The 18336-nt window shown below is 38.8% G+C and overlaps 1 protein-coding gene across 1 annotated transcript in view; it reads left to right on the top strand.

Moving 5' to 3' along the window:
* The window catches only part of LOC128657841 (formin-2-like), a 141631-nt gene that overhangs the window by 10435 nt on the left and 112860 nt on the right, over nt 1–18336 (top strand). Inside the window, exon 5 of the mRNA XM_053712263.1 lies at nt 10956–11047. Within this exon, the coding sequence (XP_053568238.1) occupies nt 10956–11047 (92 nt within the window). The remainder of the gene's footprint in view (nt 1–10955; nt 11048–18336) is intronic.

The raw sequence follows: 18336 nt of genomic DNA, 5'->3' as shown, positions 1-18336 counted from the left end.
CTTTCTGGAAATGCTTGTTCCTAATTCGTCTTCATAAATGGACTTTCAAACAGGATTTTGCCTTCATGACCGGGCTTTTAAAGGACCACTATACACCGTAGAATAACACAACCAATAAATGCATAATAAAGACAAGACTAATGCAAAAGCACTTGGTTTGAATTTCAAATGAGTAGTAGATAGATTTTTATTTTTTTCTGACAAATAATAGTTACACTTTATGAATAAACTGAAGTTTAAGATTAAAATAATAGATTTGGTTAAGGTCCCACCAAGGGGTGGGGATAAATATAAAATTGTAAACAAGAGAATTATTCTGGATTTATAAATTGAACCATGAGTTCTAAATGTGAAGGAGTCCTAGAGCTATCCTACTCACACATACCTCCCCCATTCCGTTTTTCTTGCCCCTAGTGGGTACAATTCAATTATCCCTTCTCCTTTTACTGTCCCTAGTGGATACGTCCCTGAGGTAGAGTGAGGGAATCTGCACACTTTCCTTAAAGTGCCTGTGAAACATCAACAACTAACACACTTCATCTATAAATCTCAGACTAGGATTGTGTCCAATGGAGTAGAGTTACGTACCCTCAAGAGGGATGTGGTAGAGTACCCCAATCGCCCCTTCTACAACGAAGCTTCCAAATACCAAGACCTGAACTCCCAATAATATACTAAAGTACAGAACTTTACCTTCAGCGTATATCCCTCTAGGGAGATTGATTGCAGTACTGTCCCTACAGTATACGCTTGGGGAAACAGCTCTTTAATATAGCGCATTCTAACAAGAAAAAATCTAAACACCCTGAGGGTCCCAAAAGAACCGAAGTGGACCACTCTAATGGCAAGCTACAATCCGATAGAGAACTTTCTGATGATGAAACAAGATTATTTGCTTCTGTACGCAGAACCCACATGATATCTCAATCATCAAATTGATTAATTCCTGGTCTACTAAGATGGATTCTCACTATACTTCTTTAAAACAAGAAATAAAGACCTCTGTAGCACATCTTAGAAGAGATATTGCTTCTTTGGGGGAAAGGACAGACACACTGGAAAGAAAAACTAAGATCTTGCAATTGACCACAGTAACCTATTATCATATTCTCAAAACGTAGCCAAAATGATCTGATCTTGAAACTAAGTTTGCAGTTCTCTAAGACAGATCTCAAGGCAATAATATCTGAATTCAAGGCATCAACGAAGAAGTAACAGCTGCTCTATCTGAATATCTCCAGGGACTCTTTAAAGTTCTGCTTGGTACAATTCCAGATCAAGAATTACTAATCGATAAAGCTCAAAGAGCACTTAGACCCAGAAACTTGACATCTGAACAACCTAGAGATGTTATCATCCATCTACATTTATTTCACCTTCAAAGAGAAAGCTCTCAAAGCGGCATTTCAAAATAAAGAGCTCCCTGAGCCTTATCATACCGTCCAAATATTTCCGGATCTATCCTCTCATACCCTGGCGAAACGCAGATTTTTCTTACCTATTAGCCAATGCCTCTGTCATCACAATATCAAATATAGATGGGGCTTTCCAGTAAAGCTCTTCTTACAGCAAAATGGAAAATCTTATTTTAAAATGTTTTTATTTAAATTTTAAAAGTAACCAATAATAAATGGAGCCTCACAGGGCTCCTAAACAAAAAGTCACAAACTGAAAGATAAAAAGAAAAAAAGAAATTCTGACAGGTTCGTCTGATTACACATATTGACATGACATTAATGTGGAAAATATAGGTCCTTCCGCCATTAAGGAAAGGAGACTTAACAGAGAACTTCTCAGACTATGAAAACATATGTGTAATCAATACATTACATTCAGGTCAGTCATCCAAGGGGAGGGAGTAGGGGGGGAAGGAAGTAAAAGAACATGAGATGAGGGAGGGAAATTGTAGTTGACACCCTGTATTCCATACAGAAGGGGCATTAGGGCAGAAACCGTTGGTTACTTGGCTATATAACAGGAATTGCAACTTATGCCGTAACCGACGGTTGCCATAATGTATCATGTCTCTTTCCAATCACTCCAGGCCAGTTCAGAGATTTGATTTATTTAGAGAATGATAGATATCTTTTTCCATAGTGTAGATATATGCCATGGTGCTTGTAATCTCCGTCCATTTTGGAGGTAGTGCTTTTTTCCAAGACCTGGCAATACTGGTTTTGACGGAGGAGAAAAGATACATATCAGATTATGGTGTTTTGAAAGGGTGTGTAGATTTAGATGGAGAAGAGCTATGGCTGGGTCTCTAGGTAATCTAATCCCAAGGGCAGAAAGGGTCCTGAAGCACAGGTTCCACAGGGCCTTAATTTTTGGGCATTCCCACCATATATGCATCATATAACCGGGGAGGCCACAGTCCCTCCAGCATGCCGGGGAAGTCCCTGGAAACATTTTTGACAGGCGTGTGGGAACTAGGTACCAGTGGCATACAACCTTGTAATATGTTTCAAACATTGTTATACAATGTAAAGTTTTCTTAGTCGCTGTAAGGGCCCATTGCCAAATGTTTGGTAGAATGTGGGTGTGAAGGAGGGTCTTCAATCTAAGTAGGTGTTTCGCTAGTTCTGGTGGTATAGTTCCATCAATTAAATTGTAGTGTAGTGATAGGGGTCTGATTAGTCTATGGCCCCTGTTCCAGATGGACTCCTATGGGGTGAGTGGATGGGAAAGGTTGGGACGAAATCCCCATCTTGTGAGGAAGCTTTTGATTCTGAGAAGCTCAAAACGGAGAAATGCAGGGCAAGCAGCATGTGCGTCTAGTCGGTCTAATTCAAGGAAACCATCATGATGGGCAGTGGACCAGAAGTCAGAGACTTGCTTGACGCCCAAATGTCTGGGTGGGTCTCTGGGAGACCCTTAAAAAGGCCTGCGACCGAAGTAATAGGTGAAGGATTTGGTGCTATCAGGCTATGGTGATGAAGCCGGTCCCAAACAGACATTCTGAAATTACTAGATTGGTAATACCTAGGGTTCTGCGACTATGGGAGGGGTCCAGATCAGGTCTCTAAGTAGGACATTAGAGGGTAGGGAGACTTGTTCGAGCTCTCTCCATCTGTCGTGGGCCTGAAGTGCTCCCCATTGGGATATATAAGTGAGCATAGCCCCTTCATAGTACTTAATAATGGCAGGGGAGGCCAGGTCTCCCCACGGTATGGGGAGCTGGAGTTTTTTTATGTGAAATCCATATCGTCTTTCCTTGCCAAATTTTGTGAATTCGCTTTGAAACTGTAGTAAAAGATGCATGGGGATTCTAAGAGACAGGCATCGAAATAAGTGAGTTTTGGCAAAAAGGACATTTTAAGAGAGGTTATGTGGTCCAGCCAAGAGATAGACTTACAGTCCCACTTGTGTTTGATATGCCGTAGCTCAGCTAGAAGTGGAAGGTAATTGTATTTGATCATTTGCATTGCACTATTAGAGATCCTGACCCCTAGATGGGTGACCTGATTGGTCGACCACTTAAAGTTAAATCTATCCTTCAGATTTAGGATGTAATCCCACCAATAAACTTCAGTTTTAGATATGTTGAGCTTGTAGAAGGAGAGATCCCCCAAAGGTTCTCAGGACATCCAAAAGCGCAGGTATAAAGTGGGTAGGGTTTGCTGAGAATAATAGTAATGTCGTCAGCGAATGCAATTTTATGCCTCGTACCAGAAAGAGTGATCCCCTCAATGTCCCTGTCTGAACGTATACGTTCTGCCAAAGGTTCCACCGCTAGCGCTAACAGTGGGGATAATGGGCATCCCTGCCTGGTGACATTCAAAATCTGAAATGGATTGGTGTGGAACCCTAACCCCTTAACCCTAGCTGTCGGTGTGGAATATAGAGCTTGACTAGTATGAAAGGTGTCAGTTGGAAACTTGAAAGCCTCTGTTGCGGTCAAAGGCCTTGAAAGCAATCTGTTGCGGTCAAAGGCCTTCTCGGTACCCAAGGAGATGACCGAAAAGGGCTTATTCATTATAGTAGATTCACAAGCAATATTAATGAGGCGCCTGGTATTATCCGGCCCTTCACAATTATAGACAAAACTAACTTAGTCCGGATTAATTAAACTAGGTAGAAGTTTACAGACCCGGTTGGCTAGGAGCTTGGAGTAGATTTTGACGTCTGTTGATCAAGGAAATTGGCCTGTAATTGGAGCACAAGGAAGGGTCCTTGTTTAGTTTAGGAATTGTGACAATGGTAGCTTCCAGGAACTTTCCTAAAACTCCCTTCTTTTCTAGCTAGGCCATAGAACCTGAGGAGCAGGGGGGGAATTCCTGAGTATAGGTCTTATAAAATTGGGCAGGGAATCCATCTGGCCCATGGGCCTTGAAGGGCAAAACGAACAATCTTACATAATATCTGAACTCAAACAAGGTTTAGATCGTCTAGATCAAATGGATTTCATGCAAGCTACTTCCTCATCCACACATGCTACTTCTAACCTCAATCTCTTCGGTCATCTGCTGCAGAATGAAGGCCACTTTCCAAAAGGAATATACCTACTCCAAAAAAGAAAGGGAGATCAACAGATGCAACCAGATTGAATGCATCCTTTTTTCAGACAAAGCCTATACACTTTTTTTTTTTTTTTTGACTGAATTAATAGGCAATTGACACTTCAGTTGTCCACATACGATTCATCTTGTGAATCCCAACTTGTTAAATAGTTAATGTGTTTTCATAGTTTGATGTTTGTATGTACCCATGGTGTTCTAATGCTCTCCAACTTATACATGATAACCAACTTAAAACCCCTGAAACTCTGAAGAGTCATACCCATTCCCAGACAGCAATAATTTAATCTCTCTTTAAATTATCTATATATATATATATTTTTTTTTTTTTATCCTCTTGCCAAGACCACATAATCATTGTTGGTGACATTAACACTGGTGGCAAAAAGGATCTAACGTGTAAACAATTCCATTCTGTAAAGAGAACCTGTTCATGCAGATCCTGTATGTATGTATGTATTCTCCACTTATTAAGTCCTCAGCAGGTATCCCTAACTGGAAATTTTATGATGCGTCTGGAAAAGTGTAGTAGTAGTTTCAAATTGCTAATGTTTATTTAAAAATGCTTTAATTGAATACCTCTCATGCTGAATTAGAACAAGCTTTTCTATAACTAGCAAACTCCCCCCTCCCCCCCTTTTTTTCTTTACTTTCTTACTACTAGTCAAGATGACAGGCCTCCAGCTCATGTCCCCTAATGTTTAAGGACTGAATTTGCCGACTAAGCGTAGTCTTCTCACTAACGTTGCTAATGTAGTTTTCTTGCAGGAAACACACTGGGTGCATTGACTAGGTAAACCTTACTCTTTCTGACATTACCCCGCCCTGTTTAAAGCTTAATTTCACTCTAAATCCAGAGGGGTAGCCATACTAATTTAAGGATAATGTAGCCTTCAAACTGCTGTATGTAGGGAAAGATCCAGAGGCGAGATTTATTATTGTGATTTGTAAACTTAACAACCAGACTTTCAACCTGGTAAATCTCTACTCTCCAAACACCCAACAAATTACATTTCTAGGGAAACTTCTTAAACTAGTTTTTAGTGCTAGACAGGGTACCTTATTGTTGGGAGGGGTCTTTAATTTAATTTGGAATCCAAATTTAGACAGACAAGGAATGAAAAATCATTTAGGGGAAAGGTCCATGAGCTTCCTGGCTTGTGCCTTCCGCTCACTGATGTCACATTACAACCTATGACATTTGGAGGGTTCTCCATCCAGCTGACGGGGACTTCACTTTCTATTCTCACGCACACAAATCCCATTCGAGACTAGACGTCTTCACTGATCCTTGGACACTTAAGGCACAAACCGCTACTATAGCTTTAGTTTCATGGTCAGACAATGATTCAGTACATATATCATTCTCGTCTAAACCTACCCTGACTAACACCAGATGGAAATATGAAGACTGGCTAATGAGTGACCCCATTCTCGCTAAAGAATTTAGAAAAGAGATTACAGACTTTATAACAATTAATGATGACTGTCGGGTATCAATTCAGTTGGTCAGGGCGACACTTAAAGCCTTTGTAAGAGGACTTTGCATTAAAAAAGCAGCCTCCCTATGGAAAAAAACAGGGTAAGTCCCTGGCAGAACCCACGTGCTTATACAGAGCAATTACCTCTATTCAGAAAACTGACCCCACCATGAAGGGCACGTTACACATGGAACAAGTTAAGACTCAGTTTAGAGAATTAGAGTGCAGAAAAAATTCAAGCAAAATATTGGCATAACAAAGCCAACTCACTGATGGCAACCAAACTTAGGAATAGGCAAACACAACATAAAATAGCCTCACTCAGACATGAAGGCAAAACACTAATTTCTCCCAAAGAGATTAGAGAGGCATTTCGCTCATACTATACCTCTTCTCCCCCCCCCAATTTATCGCAGCCACTCAAATCCTATACTCACCAACTGCCACTGTAAGCGGGGTTGGATTTAGTTCTGATGGGTTTAATATTTCCAATGGCACCCGACAGGGTTGTTCCCTTTCCCCCCTCCTTTTTGCTTAGGCTATAGAATCATTAGCCCAGGGGATAAGACTTGATGCACAGATACAATAAATGAAATTTGGTAAAATCACAACATAAATTAGCCCTCTTTGCTGACGTCACACTATTACTCACCTCGCCAGCCCAATCTATGCCCGCAGTGTTTAACCTAATTAAAAAATGTAGTGGTCACAGCTACTATAAACTAAATGTAACTAAAACAGAAGTATTATTCCTAAACATCCCATCGCCAGATAACGGAACTCCAAGCCTCTTACCCATTGCAATGGTCACCACACTTCATTAAGCACTTGGGAATATATTTAAGCCCTGACCTACAGATGGTGATCACTAAAAATTATTTAGTTCACCTATCTGGATTCAAAAAACTCCTAGATAAATGAGAGTTCACAGAATTCTCTTGGACTGGTCGTATAGCGGCTATTAAGATGGCATTTTTGCCCAAACTTCCTTTTTTATTTAGGTGCATCCTCCTACTCAGTGCCCATATCTATTTTAATCAATATCAAAGCCTAATATCCACATACGTGTGGAAAGACAAAAAAACAAAAACCTCGAACATCCAAATGATCACTTCAGAAACCTATAAATAAAGGCAGTCTAGCTTATCCTAGCATCCTACTATATCATGACGCGGCGCACTTAATCCACCTTTCAGCTTGGACCTTGACCTCCTCCAATCTTAGAAGTAGAACAATCCTTGATTCCGACTGGTATTTTGCTCTGACCTACCTTGGATACCCTCCTATTTAAGGCACAGACTTAAGATAACCCATCTGATAGTACTACACACACTCAAAATTTGGGATAGCAGAAAACACGTCTAACATTTCTCCACACCCCTCTCTATTATATAAAGTTTGGAGCATTCTTATATGCTTACCTGAAACTCATGACTTAGTGGGCAGAATCCTCTACCCTTACCATTTCTGACTTTTGGGACAAAGAGGTACTATTAGATTTTAAAGAATCAGCAGAGAGATTTTCTCTCCCCTCATTGTTTGAACTTTGAATATTTACGTTTTACCAGCTTTCTTAGGTCTTGGGGTTTCCCGAAACAATCCTTCTGCAGTGCAACAGCATTGGAGGGTAGATGGAAACTGGGAAAACTTATTACAGGCATGCTTTCTACTCGATACCAAGAGCTGGTGACTCCTAAAGAGCACGAGAAACAGTCAATTCCTTGCGTGGGAGAGAGACTTACACTTTGCTGAGGGGGCGGAGGTTTGGTTTAAGGAGCTTGTGAGAGCTAGACAAATTTTAAACTGCGCAACTCTCTGGGAATTATACTATAAAATTGCGGTCCGATGGCATCTGGTCCCTACTACTTTGCACAGGATATTTAGTTTCTCGTCACCCTTGTGTTGGAGAGAATGTGGCAATCTGGGCACAAATGCTCACATGGTGGGAGTGCCCCAAGATTATGGGGCTGTGGAGTTCTGGGTTTACACTCTTGCACAGACTGCAAATTCCTGTGTTGATGCACCCAGCTGTGGGACTCTTACACCTTAAGATACCGGACCTACATAAACCTAACATACCTAATGACTTACCTCCTGATCTTGCTGCACTTGGCCACAAAATGTAGCTATCATGCCCATAGATTTTTCCTGTATCTGATGCCCCTTCGTGGGCAGTTTAATAGCTACAACCATAAGCTATTACCTATCTTTAAAAAAGAGGAATCAAGACTATTTTCTTAGTCAATAATATGCATAATCAGTCTTATCTATCTTCTGTATGCAACTATTCTTGGTTTGCATATTGTAATTGTATGAAAAATTATCTATTGTCAGAAAGATATGTCTATGTATATCCTCCGTAAAATATTATTTGAAAGAAAATTGTGTGCTCTATCTGAATCATTAGTCTTTCATTTTGACTTCACTGTTCCTTTTCAAACAATAGCGGCTTCGTGATTTGGCTTTCCCAAGAAAAACTGCACCTTTGCTACTTCAAATGGGATTACGTCTTCATGATTGCAAAGACAAAACCCATTCACAAGAATGCGGTTTCCAGTTTCCGTGGCTACTTTATTGAAATCCTAGTCACAAAGTATTTTTTTTTTTTTTCTTTTAATTCCGGTTACAGAGGCGCAATCCCTTTTGAAAGCCAGTATTAAAGGCACAATTACATTTGAAAGCCTGATATTTTTGTGGCTACATTATTGCAATAAAACGGTTTCAGTGTGAGTATGTGTAAATGAAGTACTTCTATTAATGGCAATGTATCTTGCCTTGTTCTACCCATTTTAGATTTCACATTTTAACAAATGCCCTCTATATAATAAAAGATTTAATCTTTTTAAAGATTGATGTGAATAGCTATTCTATTCTTCCAATATATATATATATATATATATATATATATATATATATATATATATATATATATATATATATATATATATACACACACACACACACACACACACACACACACACACACACACACACACACACACACACACACACACACACACACACACACACACACACACACACACACACACACACACACACACATATATATATATATATATATATATATATATATATATATATATATATATATATATATATATATATATATATATATATATATATATATATATATATATATTTTTTAACCCATTCCCTCTCTTGATTTGTATTTGCCCTAAGGTACTTTGATCAATTGAGAATTTAAATATGGATCCCGATAGACTTACACTGAACTCTGAGCATCAAAATACATTGTTCATAATCAGAATGTTAATTGAGATAATTGAATGCTACAGTCTATATTCAATGGTTACATTCATTTAATTTGTTTATTAGCTGGTGACAGTTTTTTTTTTTTTTTTTTTGAAGACTTGAGGTCTAAATATGATTTTCTTTGGAACCAGTTGCTGATTTACAGCTACAACTTTAAGGATAATGGGGTTTCATATGAGCAGTAATTTTATTTGCATGTCGGGAAATGCACTAATTAACAGTATCTTTACAAAGAACACACATTGTAACAAACCACCATCTATGACCGTGCTAATGGTCACAATATAACCACCCTGTAAAGATTTTTCCTGATGTTTTCCCAGTCTATTTATAGACAGTTGCCTTCCTCGCTTAAGGTTCCCTCAGCCATTGAGATCTTACAAGAGCAGCTGTTTATAATATTGACATGCGTTATTTTTCACCAGGAACTTCATTGGGGCTTAATCTTTTTACAAGACCAAAACAAGGTCCTCAAAGCAAACAAGGGGCCTGATATTTAATATCTTCTCGCTTATTTTTTTTCCTTTTTAGAAAGCAGGCTGAATCTGAATCAGGGGAAAAGTTGTGTTTCCCAGTAATACACAATATTGATGAGGTATAAACTACTACAAAATGAGAAGCCTAATGTGATCCCACCATGTACTGCCTGTTAGAAGAGGAAATAGCTAGAACTGTCACCAAAAACACTAGAACTCTCTATTTTTAATAAACGGTAATAATAATCCTCTGTCTGTGCAAGTGCAGGAACTTTGATTTACTTCCTAGATGGCATGTTTTGCCAGATAGTTTAAAGAGCATAGGATCAGAGGAGATCAAGAGGGAAGTATGGTAACTATATAGTGGTCTTCTCCATAGATAGGCTTTTGAAGACCGTTACAGCTTACAACATCGACATTTTAGACTTCCATATAAATGGATACTTGATGCTCAAACCATTCTCTGTAACATACAGTATCATAGATGCTTAGTAATGATAAATCAAATCAAGACTTTAATACCTAAAGTGACCAATAATCTGTAGATGTTTAGATTATATGCCATTGAAGAAACTGAATTGAAGGAAGTATGCTATGGATGTCTTTAGTTGTCCATGCTATGTGTCTGTAGTGCTTCAGGGTAATGGGCACTTTAGTCCCATAGGTCTGATCTGTCTGATTTTCTGGGTTTATTTAGTTAAAGGGACACTGAACACAATTTTATTTTCTTTTGTGATTCAGATAGAGCATGCAACTTTCTAATTTACTCCTATTATCAAATTTTCTTTGTTCTCTTGCTATCTTTATTTGAAAAAGGCATCTAAACTCTTTTTTTTTTTTTTATCAGAACCCTGGACAGCACTTGTTTATTGGTCGATTAAATGAATCCACCCATCAGCAAGAACAACCCAGGATTGTTCACCAAAAATGGGCCGGCATCTAAACTTACATTCTTGCTTTTCAAATAAAGATAACAAGAGAATGAAGAAAATTTGATAATAAGAGTAAATTAGAAAGTTGCTTAAAATTGCATGCTCTATCTGAATCACGAAAGAAAATATTTGGGTTCAGTGTGGACACTTCCTATGTCACACGTGTTAATTATAATAATGTGACCCCCAAGGTGGCAATCCTAGTCCACATATCGGATAGCAACGTCTCATTTGTTTTTTTGTTTGTTTTTGCAGAGAGCCCTTGCAGATGAACAAGAGAAGATTGAAAAGCATGTTAAGTCTTCAAAGAACAAAGACAGCACTAAACCTTTGGACAAACCAGAGCAGTAAGCAATTTACAATACTAAAGTTTTAGAAATTATGAACTTTATACTGAAGCTTGAAATAGTAATTTTGTAAAACTGGTAATAATATGGTAATTTTTGTTCTTACTTTAGATCTATACAGCACATTAAAGAATATGCATTATATATTTATAAACAAAGGGAAAAGGTTTTTTTAGTACTATATTTTTGCATAAGTATGTAAGGTAGCCTGACTGCATTAAGGCAAACCCCATAGATGAGTCTACATTTAATACATTTTAAGATGTGATGCTTTATAAACGGTTGGCTATGCAACCTATATAGAACATTTTTAATCAAAACAGGGGTGGGCTAATTTAAACCTCACCCAGTTAAAGGGATATGGAAGTCAAAATTAAAGTTGCATGATTCAGATACAGCATGTAATTTTAAGACACTTTTTTTAAATTCACTTCTATTTTCAAATGTACTTTGTTCTTAGCATCCCTTGTTGAAAAATAATATGCACATATCCTACACTAGTGCGAGCTAGCTGCTGTTTTGTGCCTGCACGTATTTGTCTCTTGTGTTTGGTTAACTAGATGTGTTCAGGTAGCTGCCAATGTTCCTTCAGCAAAGGATAACAAGAGAATGAAGCAAAATTGATAATTGACGTAAATTGGTAAGTTGATTCAAATTGTACGTTCTATCTGAACTAAGGAAATTTGGGGGATTCCTGTCCCTTTAACCCTTTTAGGTCTATGCAGGTGGGAGGCTGCTAAGTAATACTGGTTACATATTGCAAAGCAAAAAGAGAAAAAAGTGTGATTACAGATGTTAATGGGCTGCTGAAATTACACATTTTGTAACATTTTATGATCAAGAGACACCAGTTACCTGTGCAATATCCCCAATCTTATACGGAAAAGGGGGAAAGGAAACTACATAGATGAGTGCTTCTCTAACGTATATTTTAATGTTTGATGCATTTTAAATCGGTTAAATTGGTCCTTTGTATGTTTAGTTTGTCTTTTACCTATGTACAAAATTTTACTACATATTTTAAAACATACAATACAAGGTACTGAGTTAATAAACCAGCAGTATTTGATAACTATTTGGTTAAAGTATCATTACTTGGCAGTAAAAAAATTAGACATATTGCACATCCAAAATTAGGTTAAATTATTAAGTTATTACAAATATAAATATAATGTTCCAAATGTTGTATGTATGTATCATGCTCTGTATGTATGTATCATACAAAATTGGGTTTAGTATCCCTTTTAAGTTAGAGGGTATCCGATTCAGCAGAAACTTTAAAGGAATTCAAAAATACCTGGCATATGCACAAGGCTATCCTAAGAAAAAGGCTAGACTTGATGGGTATTGTTGGTTCTCATCTACCATTAAATTGTTTCTACAGCAAAAATATTTGCACCAATCTGTAGATTTTGCTTTGGTGAAAATATAAGCATAAATAGGTCAGCTAGGATACCTATACACTAGGGGCAGGTGCTTCTTTTAGTGCTGTTTTTCTGGGGGTTTTTCTGAAAATATGAGCAATGATTGCTGAGATATAAAGGTTTATAGACCCTTCTTTTGATATATATTACATAATTGGGAACAGAGGCTGGTGGGAATTGTAGTCCCAGATATTGGTCTGTAACTTGAATGAGAATAAGTGCAGCAGTTTCCTCTAGCTCAATATATACACTATACAAACGCCTAAAAACACTACAAAGATACTATATTAACCCCTTAACGCCCTTAGGATGTTCTATGCCATCCTAACCGCACTGGGCTTTAGCGCCCTTAGGACATCATGGAACTCCAAGCCTTTTGGCTGTACTAAAGCCAAACGAGCTTCCCGAATGGGATCGCGGGCTGGAGGGCGTGCTTAGCCTCATAGCACTCCTCCCAGACACTCATCATTGAACTCACGCTATCGCATGAACGATTGCGTGATTTGACTTTATAACTTATTTGTTTACATCGGATCTTTGTTCCAATGCAGACATATAAGTCCTGCTGTTAAGGGGTTAAACATGTACATATACATTTTTACAACAAAAAATAGGAAATTCAGTGGCAAAAATGTTTTGCAAATTCCAGAGTTGAAGTTTCAAATAAAATTTTAAAAAGTATTGAAATTCTGAAATTAAAATCAACAGAATGCAATGATACATTATTGGTTGAGGACTTTCATTTTAGAATTATGCTTTTTTAATGTTTAATTTGGAATATTTCTGTAACTTGATTAATGTTTTTGTGTTTTTTTCACTCAATATTCAGACTTTTATTAACTGTTTGTCCAATAGAATATACAGTCATCAATTAATATTGTAAGCAACAAATAATTATATAATTTGAATGATGTTTCAAACTTGTGTCAATCTGTTGCCAACCTCTATCACTATATATCAGTACCCTAAACCGTTTTTTTTTAGAATGGATTTTTGCTCATCAGTAGCTCTTTTATATAATGTGAGATCTTTGGTTAAAGGGATATTAAACCCATTTTTTTTCATTCATGACTTCAGGTAGATACAATTTTAAACAACTTTCTAATTTACTTATTTTTCTCTTAATTTTTCCTTGGTATCTTTATTTGAAAAAAGTAGGAATGTAAGCTTTGGAGATGGCCCATTTTTGGTTCAGAACCCTGGATAGCGCTTGCTGATTTGTGGCTACAATTAAGTATGAACTCAAATATATTATGTTCCCATATTTTTACAAGAGATCAATGTCCTACAATAGGGGTGGCTAATTATTTCACGTGGGCCCATAGTTGAATTGTGTTCACATTTTGAGGGCATGTGAGCAAATTTTTAGAAATATAAAAAATCTAAACAAAATATACTGTATATTGTACTTACAAATAAACTTTTAATGAGTAATGTAAAACAAAAGGTGAGAAAAGTAAAGGGTCGAAGTGGTCTACAATGCGTGAATGTGTAGGGGTTTGATATATTTTAAATTACCATCTTGTGAAACAGTGATTTACATGATTATTGCACATTGTACCTGTTATGAGGGGGCAGAGGTGGTGGTACCACCACAAAAAAGCCCTTTATTTACTATTGTTTTAGGTCAACAGTGGATCATTTTAAACTGACATTATGGTACAATGTACCTGCGCTACTGTACAAATGTAGACACGCACACGCTCTGCCATTCTCAATTGGTGTACAGGAATATAGCTATGATGATATCAAACTATTGAAACATAATTTTTTTTCTTGTTCAGACACATGAAATGATCAATTTAGAGAACTGGATGGGATAATACAATGGGAATTCGGTTAAACAAGCTGGGCATAAATTTGCATCGTGAGCCTTCTGGAAGTATAGGCTAAACAGCTGTATCGGCCACAACCACCAAAACATAAGTGGACTATCTGCTTTCCTCTACGGTGATCATAAATGTAATAGATCCCCTCTTGTAGCCAGACAGCCGTCAGTGTTTTTGATGCTTCCTCTCCTTATTTGGAGACAGAAGGAGAGCTGATATAGATTAATCCTTCTAAATGAATATTTCCAATCCTTCCAGAGGCTTTTAGGGTCAAATTTATGTAGACTTTTCATATAAATGCCTCTTATCTAATGATTATATAATATATGTAGGCCAATACACTGTTTCTAAAAACTGTACATGTGCCTGTACACACAATACATATTTACATGGTCCCAATGATGCACATTATATTATACATCATACTGCCCCATGATATGTAGCAAAGAATGAAATGTAACTCGCAATTCTGGTGGCACTTGTGGTATACAAGCCTGAGGAAACGACCTGTAACAGGTTGAGAAATGCGTTGCAGCAATTAAAGCTGGTTTGTTTTTAACTTTAACACAGCGGCCCTTTGCAATTTCTGCTTTTAACTATTAGACACTTTGCCGCCACGGTTCCTTCCTGCACATTGTTCATACCGTTCATACCGTAGCTGATACGGATCACCTGGATAGGACATGTGGAGTTTTCCATCGTCACACGTGTGACCAGTGAGCTGATCACTGTGAGCTTCAGTCTGCCTTTTTAGCACTTTGTATCCCACAAGTGCCACCAGACTTGTGCGTTACATTTCATTCTGTGCTACCTGTCCATTTGTTTTACTACAGAGTGGACTATGAGGCGCTCCTTTTTTTGATTTCCAGTGGTGACAGTTTCATCTAGTTTACCTAAGTGGAGCAAGCCTCCCTATCTCATCACGTATTCTTTGGATTCTACTATCAAGTTCAGAGAGACTTTTTTTGTTTTTATGCACAGCACATTATTTTTATGCACAGTCATTTTGTTTTGATATAGGTGCCCATTTGCAATGTTTTGATATTAATTGTATTTTCATTATTTTAGATGCCATTAGGCATTTCAACGTACTGCATTTTTACATTTTTTTGCACTAACAATTTGTATTTTGAAATGTATTACATTTGTTTTTTTGTTTGTTTTTCCTTTCAATTTTCTATGATTTGTCTATTTCTTGCACTGTATATGATTTTCTATTAGTGCGCCACCTTTATGTCAGTTGGATTCCTATATCGTTTATTATACTGCCCCATTCTTGTGGTGCAAAATGCTACATTTCTGGTTTCTAACGTCTCTGTAAAAAAGTTAATAAATACTATAAAGTTTATTGGATGTTCCTGCATACTGGAAAATACCAAATAAATTGAGTGCATATCTAAAAGTTATTATAATCATAATAAGGAACACAAACTGCAATTTTTGTTTATTTTTTTTGGGGGGGGGGGGATATAGAATCTTAAAAACAAAACATAGCCCGAGTCTATGACTAAAGGGGCGATTTATCAAGCTGAGGCAGACAGGGGCGCACATATATGCCCCTGTCCACCGCAGCTTGGCTTTGGGCTGAATTCCCCTGGCGGAATTCAGCATTGCACACAAGTGCTGTTTTGCACTCACGTGCAATTCTGCCCGCGCACGGCCAATTGCTCGCGGGCAGGAGATGTCAATCTCCCCGGTCGGACTAAACAGCGGAGATTGAATTTCGTCACTTTACAGGTGGTGAAAGATTAGGGAAGCAGCAGTCTGATGACCACTGCTTGTTAAATACAGCGTGCGGGTTCTCTTGTGAGAACCTGCAGCCAAGTAGTGGTCGAATGACTTGCAAAGCCTTTAATAAATGGACAACTAAATGGGTTTTTAGCATGAAATGCATCAGCTTTAATTGACCCCTGCCATGTGTGTGTGTGCTTTTTTTTTTATATGTTAATTAATAAAAGCTGTTTTATATCACCTTTTGGAGGGCAAAGCATTTTAAAGAATTAAGTTCTGTTTTCTCTATCAGGATTATATCCTAGCTCAAAAAACAAAGTTCACCCTCTCTTGCTGAAATCCTTAATTTCTCTTACATGGTGTATCCAGTCCACGGATTCATCCTTACTTGTGGGATATTCTCAATCCCTACAGGAAGTGGCAAAGAGAGCACACAGCAGAGATGTCCATATAGCTCCCCTCAGGCTCCGCCCCCCCAGTCATTCTCTTTGCCGCTCTAACAAGTAGCATCTCCACGGGAGGGTAAAGTGAATGTGGTGTTAGATTATGGCGCGAAGAGCGCTTTGGCTCAAATCATGGTCGGCTGACGTGTCATCCAAAACAGTTACTAAACATTCCTTTCAAGGGAAAGACCCTTTTTGGTCCCGAGTTGAAAGAAATTATAGCGGATATCACTGGGGGGAAGGGCCATGCCCTCCCGCAGGATAGACCGTTTAAGGCCAAAAACAAGGCTAATTTTCGCAACTTCAGGAGCGGACCTACTGCAACCTCTGCTGCCGCAAAGCAAGATAACGCTTCACAGCCCAAAGCAACCTGGAAACCCTTGCAGGGCTGGAATAAGAGTAAACAGGCCAAGAAGCCTGCGCCTGCTACCAAGACAGCATGAAGGGGTAGCCCCCGATCCGGGACCGGATCTAGTAGGGGGGCAGACTTTCTCTCTTTTGCTCAGGCTTGGGCAAGAGATCTTCCAGATCCCTGGGCATTAGAAATTGTTGCTCAGGGGTATCTTCTAGAATTCAAGGACTCTCCCCCAAGGGGAAGGTTCCACATTTCTCGTTTGTCTTCAGACCAGACAAAGAAACAGGCATTCTTACGCTGTGTAGAAGATCTTCTAAAGATGGGAGTGATGCACCCAGTTCCAATTGCAGAACAAGGACTGGGTTTTTACCCAAACCTGTTTGTAGTTCCCAAAAAGGAAGGAACTTTCAGGCCAATCCTGGATATAAAAATTCTAAACAAATTCCTCAGAGTTCCATCTTTCAAAATGGAAACCATTCGGACAATCTTGCCGATGATCCAGGAAGGTCAATATATGACTACCGTGGATCTAAAGGATGCGTACCTACATATTCCTATCCACAGATCATCATCAGTTCCTAAGGTTCGCCTTTCTGGACACGCATTACCAGTTCGTGGCCCTTCCTTTCGGGTTGGCCACCACTCCCAGAATTTTCACAAAGGTGCTAGGGTCCCTTCTAGCAGTACTAAGACCGCGGGGCATTGCAGTAGCACCTTACCTAGACGACATCTTAATACAGGCGTCGTCTTTTCACAGAGCCAAGGCTCATACGGACATTGTTCTGGCCTTTCTAAGGTCTCACGGGTGGAAGGTGAACGTAGAAAAGAGTTCTGTCCCTGCTCACAAGGGTTCCCTTCCTGGGAACACTAATAGACTCGGTAGAAATGAAAATATTTCTGACAGAGGTCAGGGAAGTCAAATCTTTTAACTACTTGCCGATTTCTTCATTCCATTCCTCGGCCTTCTGTGGCTCAGTGCATGGAGGTAATCGGATTAATGGTTGCGGCAATGGACGTTGTCCCTTTTGCCCGAATTCATCTAAGACCACTGCAACTGTGCATGCTCAAACAGTGGAATGGGGATTATGCAGATTTGTCTCCTCAAATACAAATGGACCAGAAAACCAGAGACTCTCCTCTTCTCTGGTGGTTGTCTCAGGATCACCTGTCTCAAGGAATGAGCTTCCACAGACCGGAGAGGATCATTGTCATGACCGATGCCAGTCTGTTAGGCTGGGGTGCGGTCTAGGACTCCCCGAAAGCTCAGGGTCTATGGTCTCTGGAAGAATCTCTTCTCCCGATAAACATTTTGGAACTGAGAGCGATATTCAATACGCTCCAGGCATGGCCTCAACTAGCGGAGGTCAAATTCATCAGATTTCAGTCGGACAACATCACGACTGTAGTGTACATCAATCATCAGTGAGGAACAGAGAGTTCTCTAGCGATGAAGGAAGTAACCAAGATCATCAAATGGGCGGAGGATCACTCCTGCCATCTATCTGCA

This window comes from Bombina bombina, chromosome 4, assembly GCF_027579735.1.
Source record: "Bombina bombina isolate aBomBom1 chromosome 4, aBomBom1.pri, whole genome shotgun sequence".
Taxonomy (NCBI): domain Eukaryota; kingdom Metazoa; phylum Chordata; class Amphibia; order Anura; family Bombinatoridae; genus Bombina; species Bombina bombina.
The sequence above is the reverse complement of the archived record's forward strand: the minus strand, read 5'-3'. Positions and strand labels throughout refer to the sequence as shown.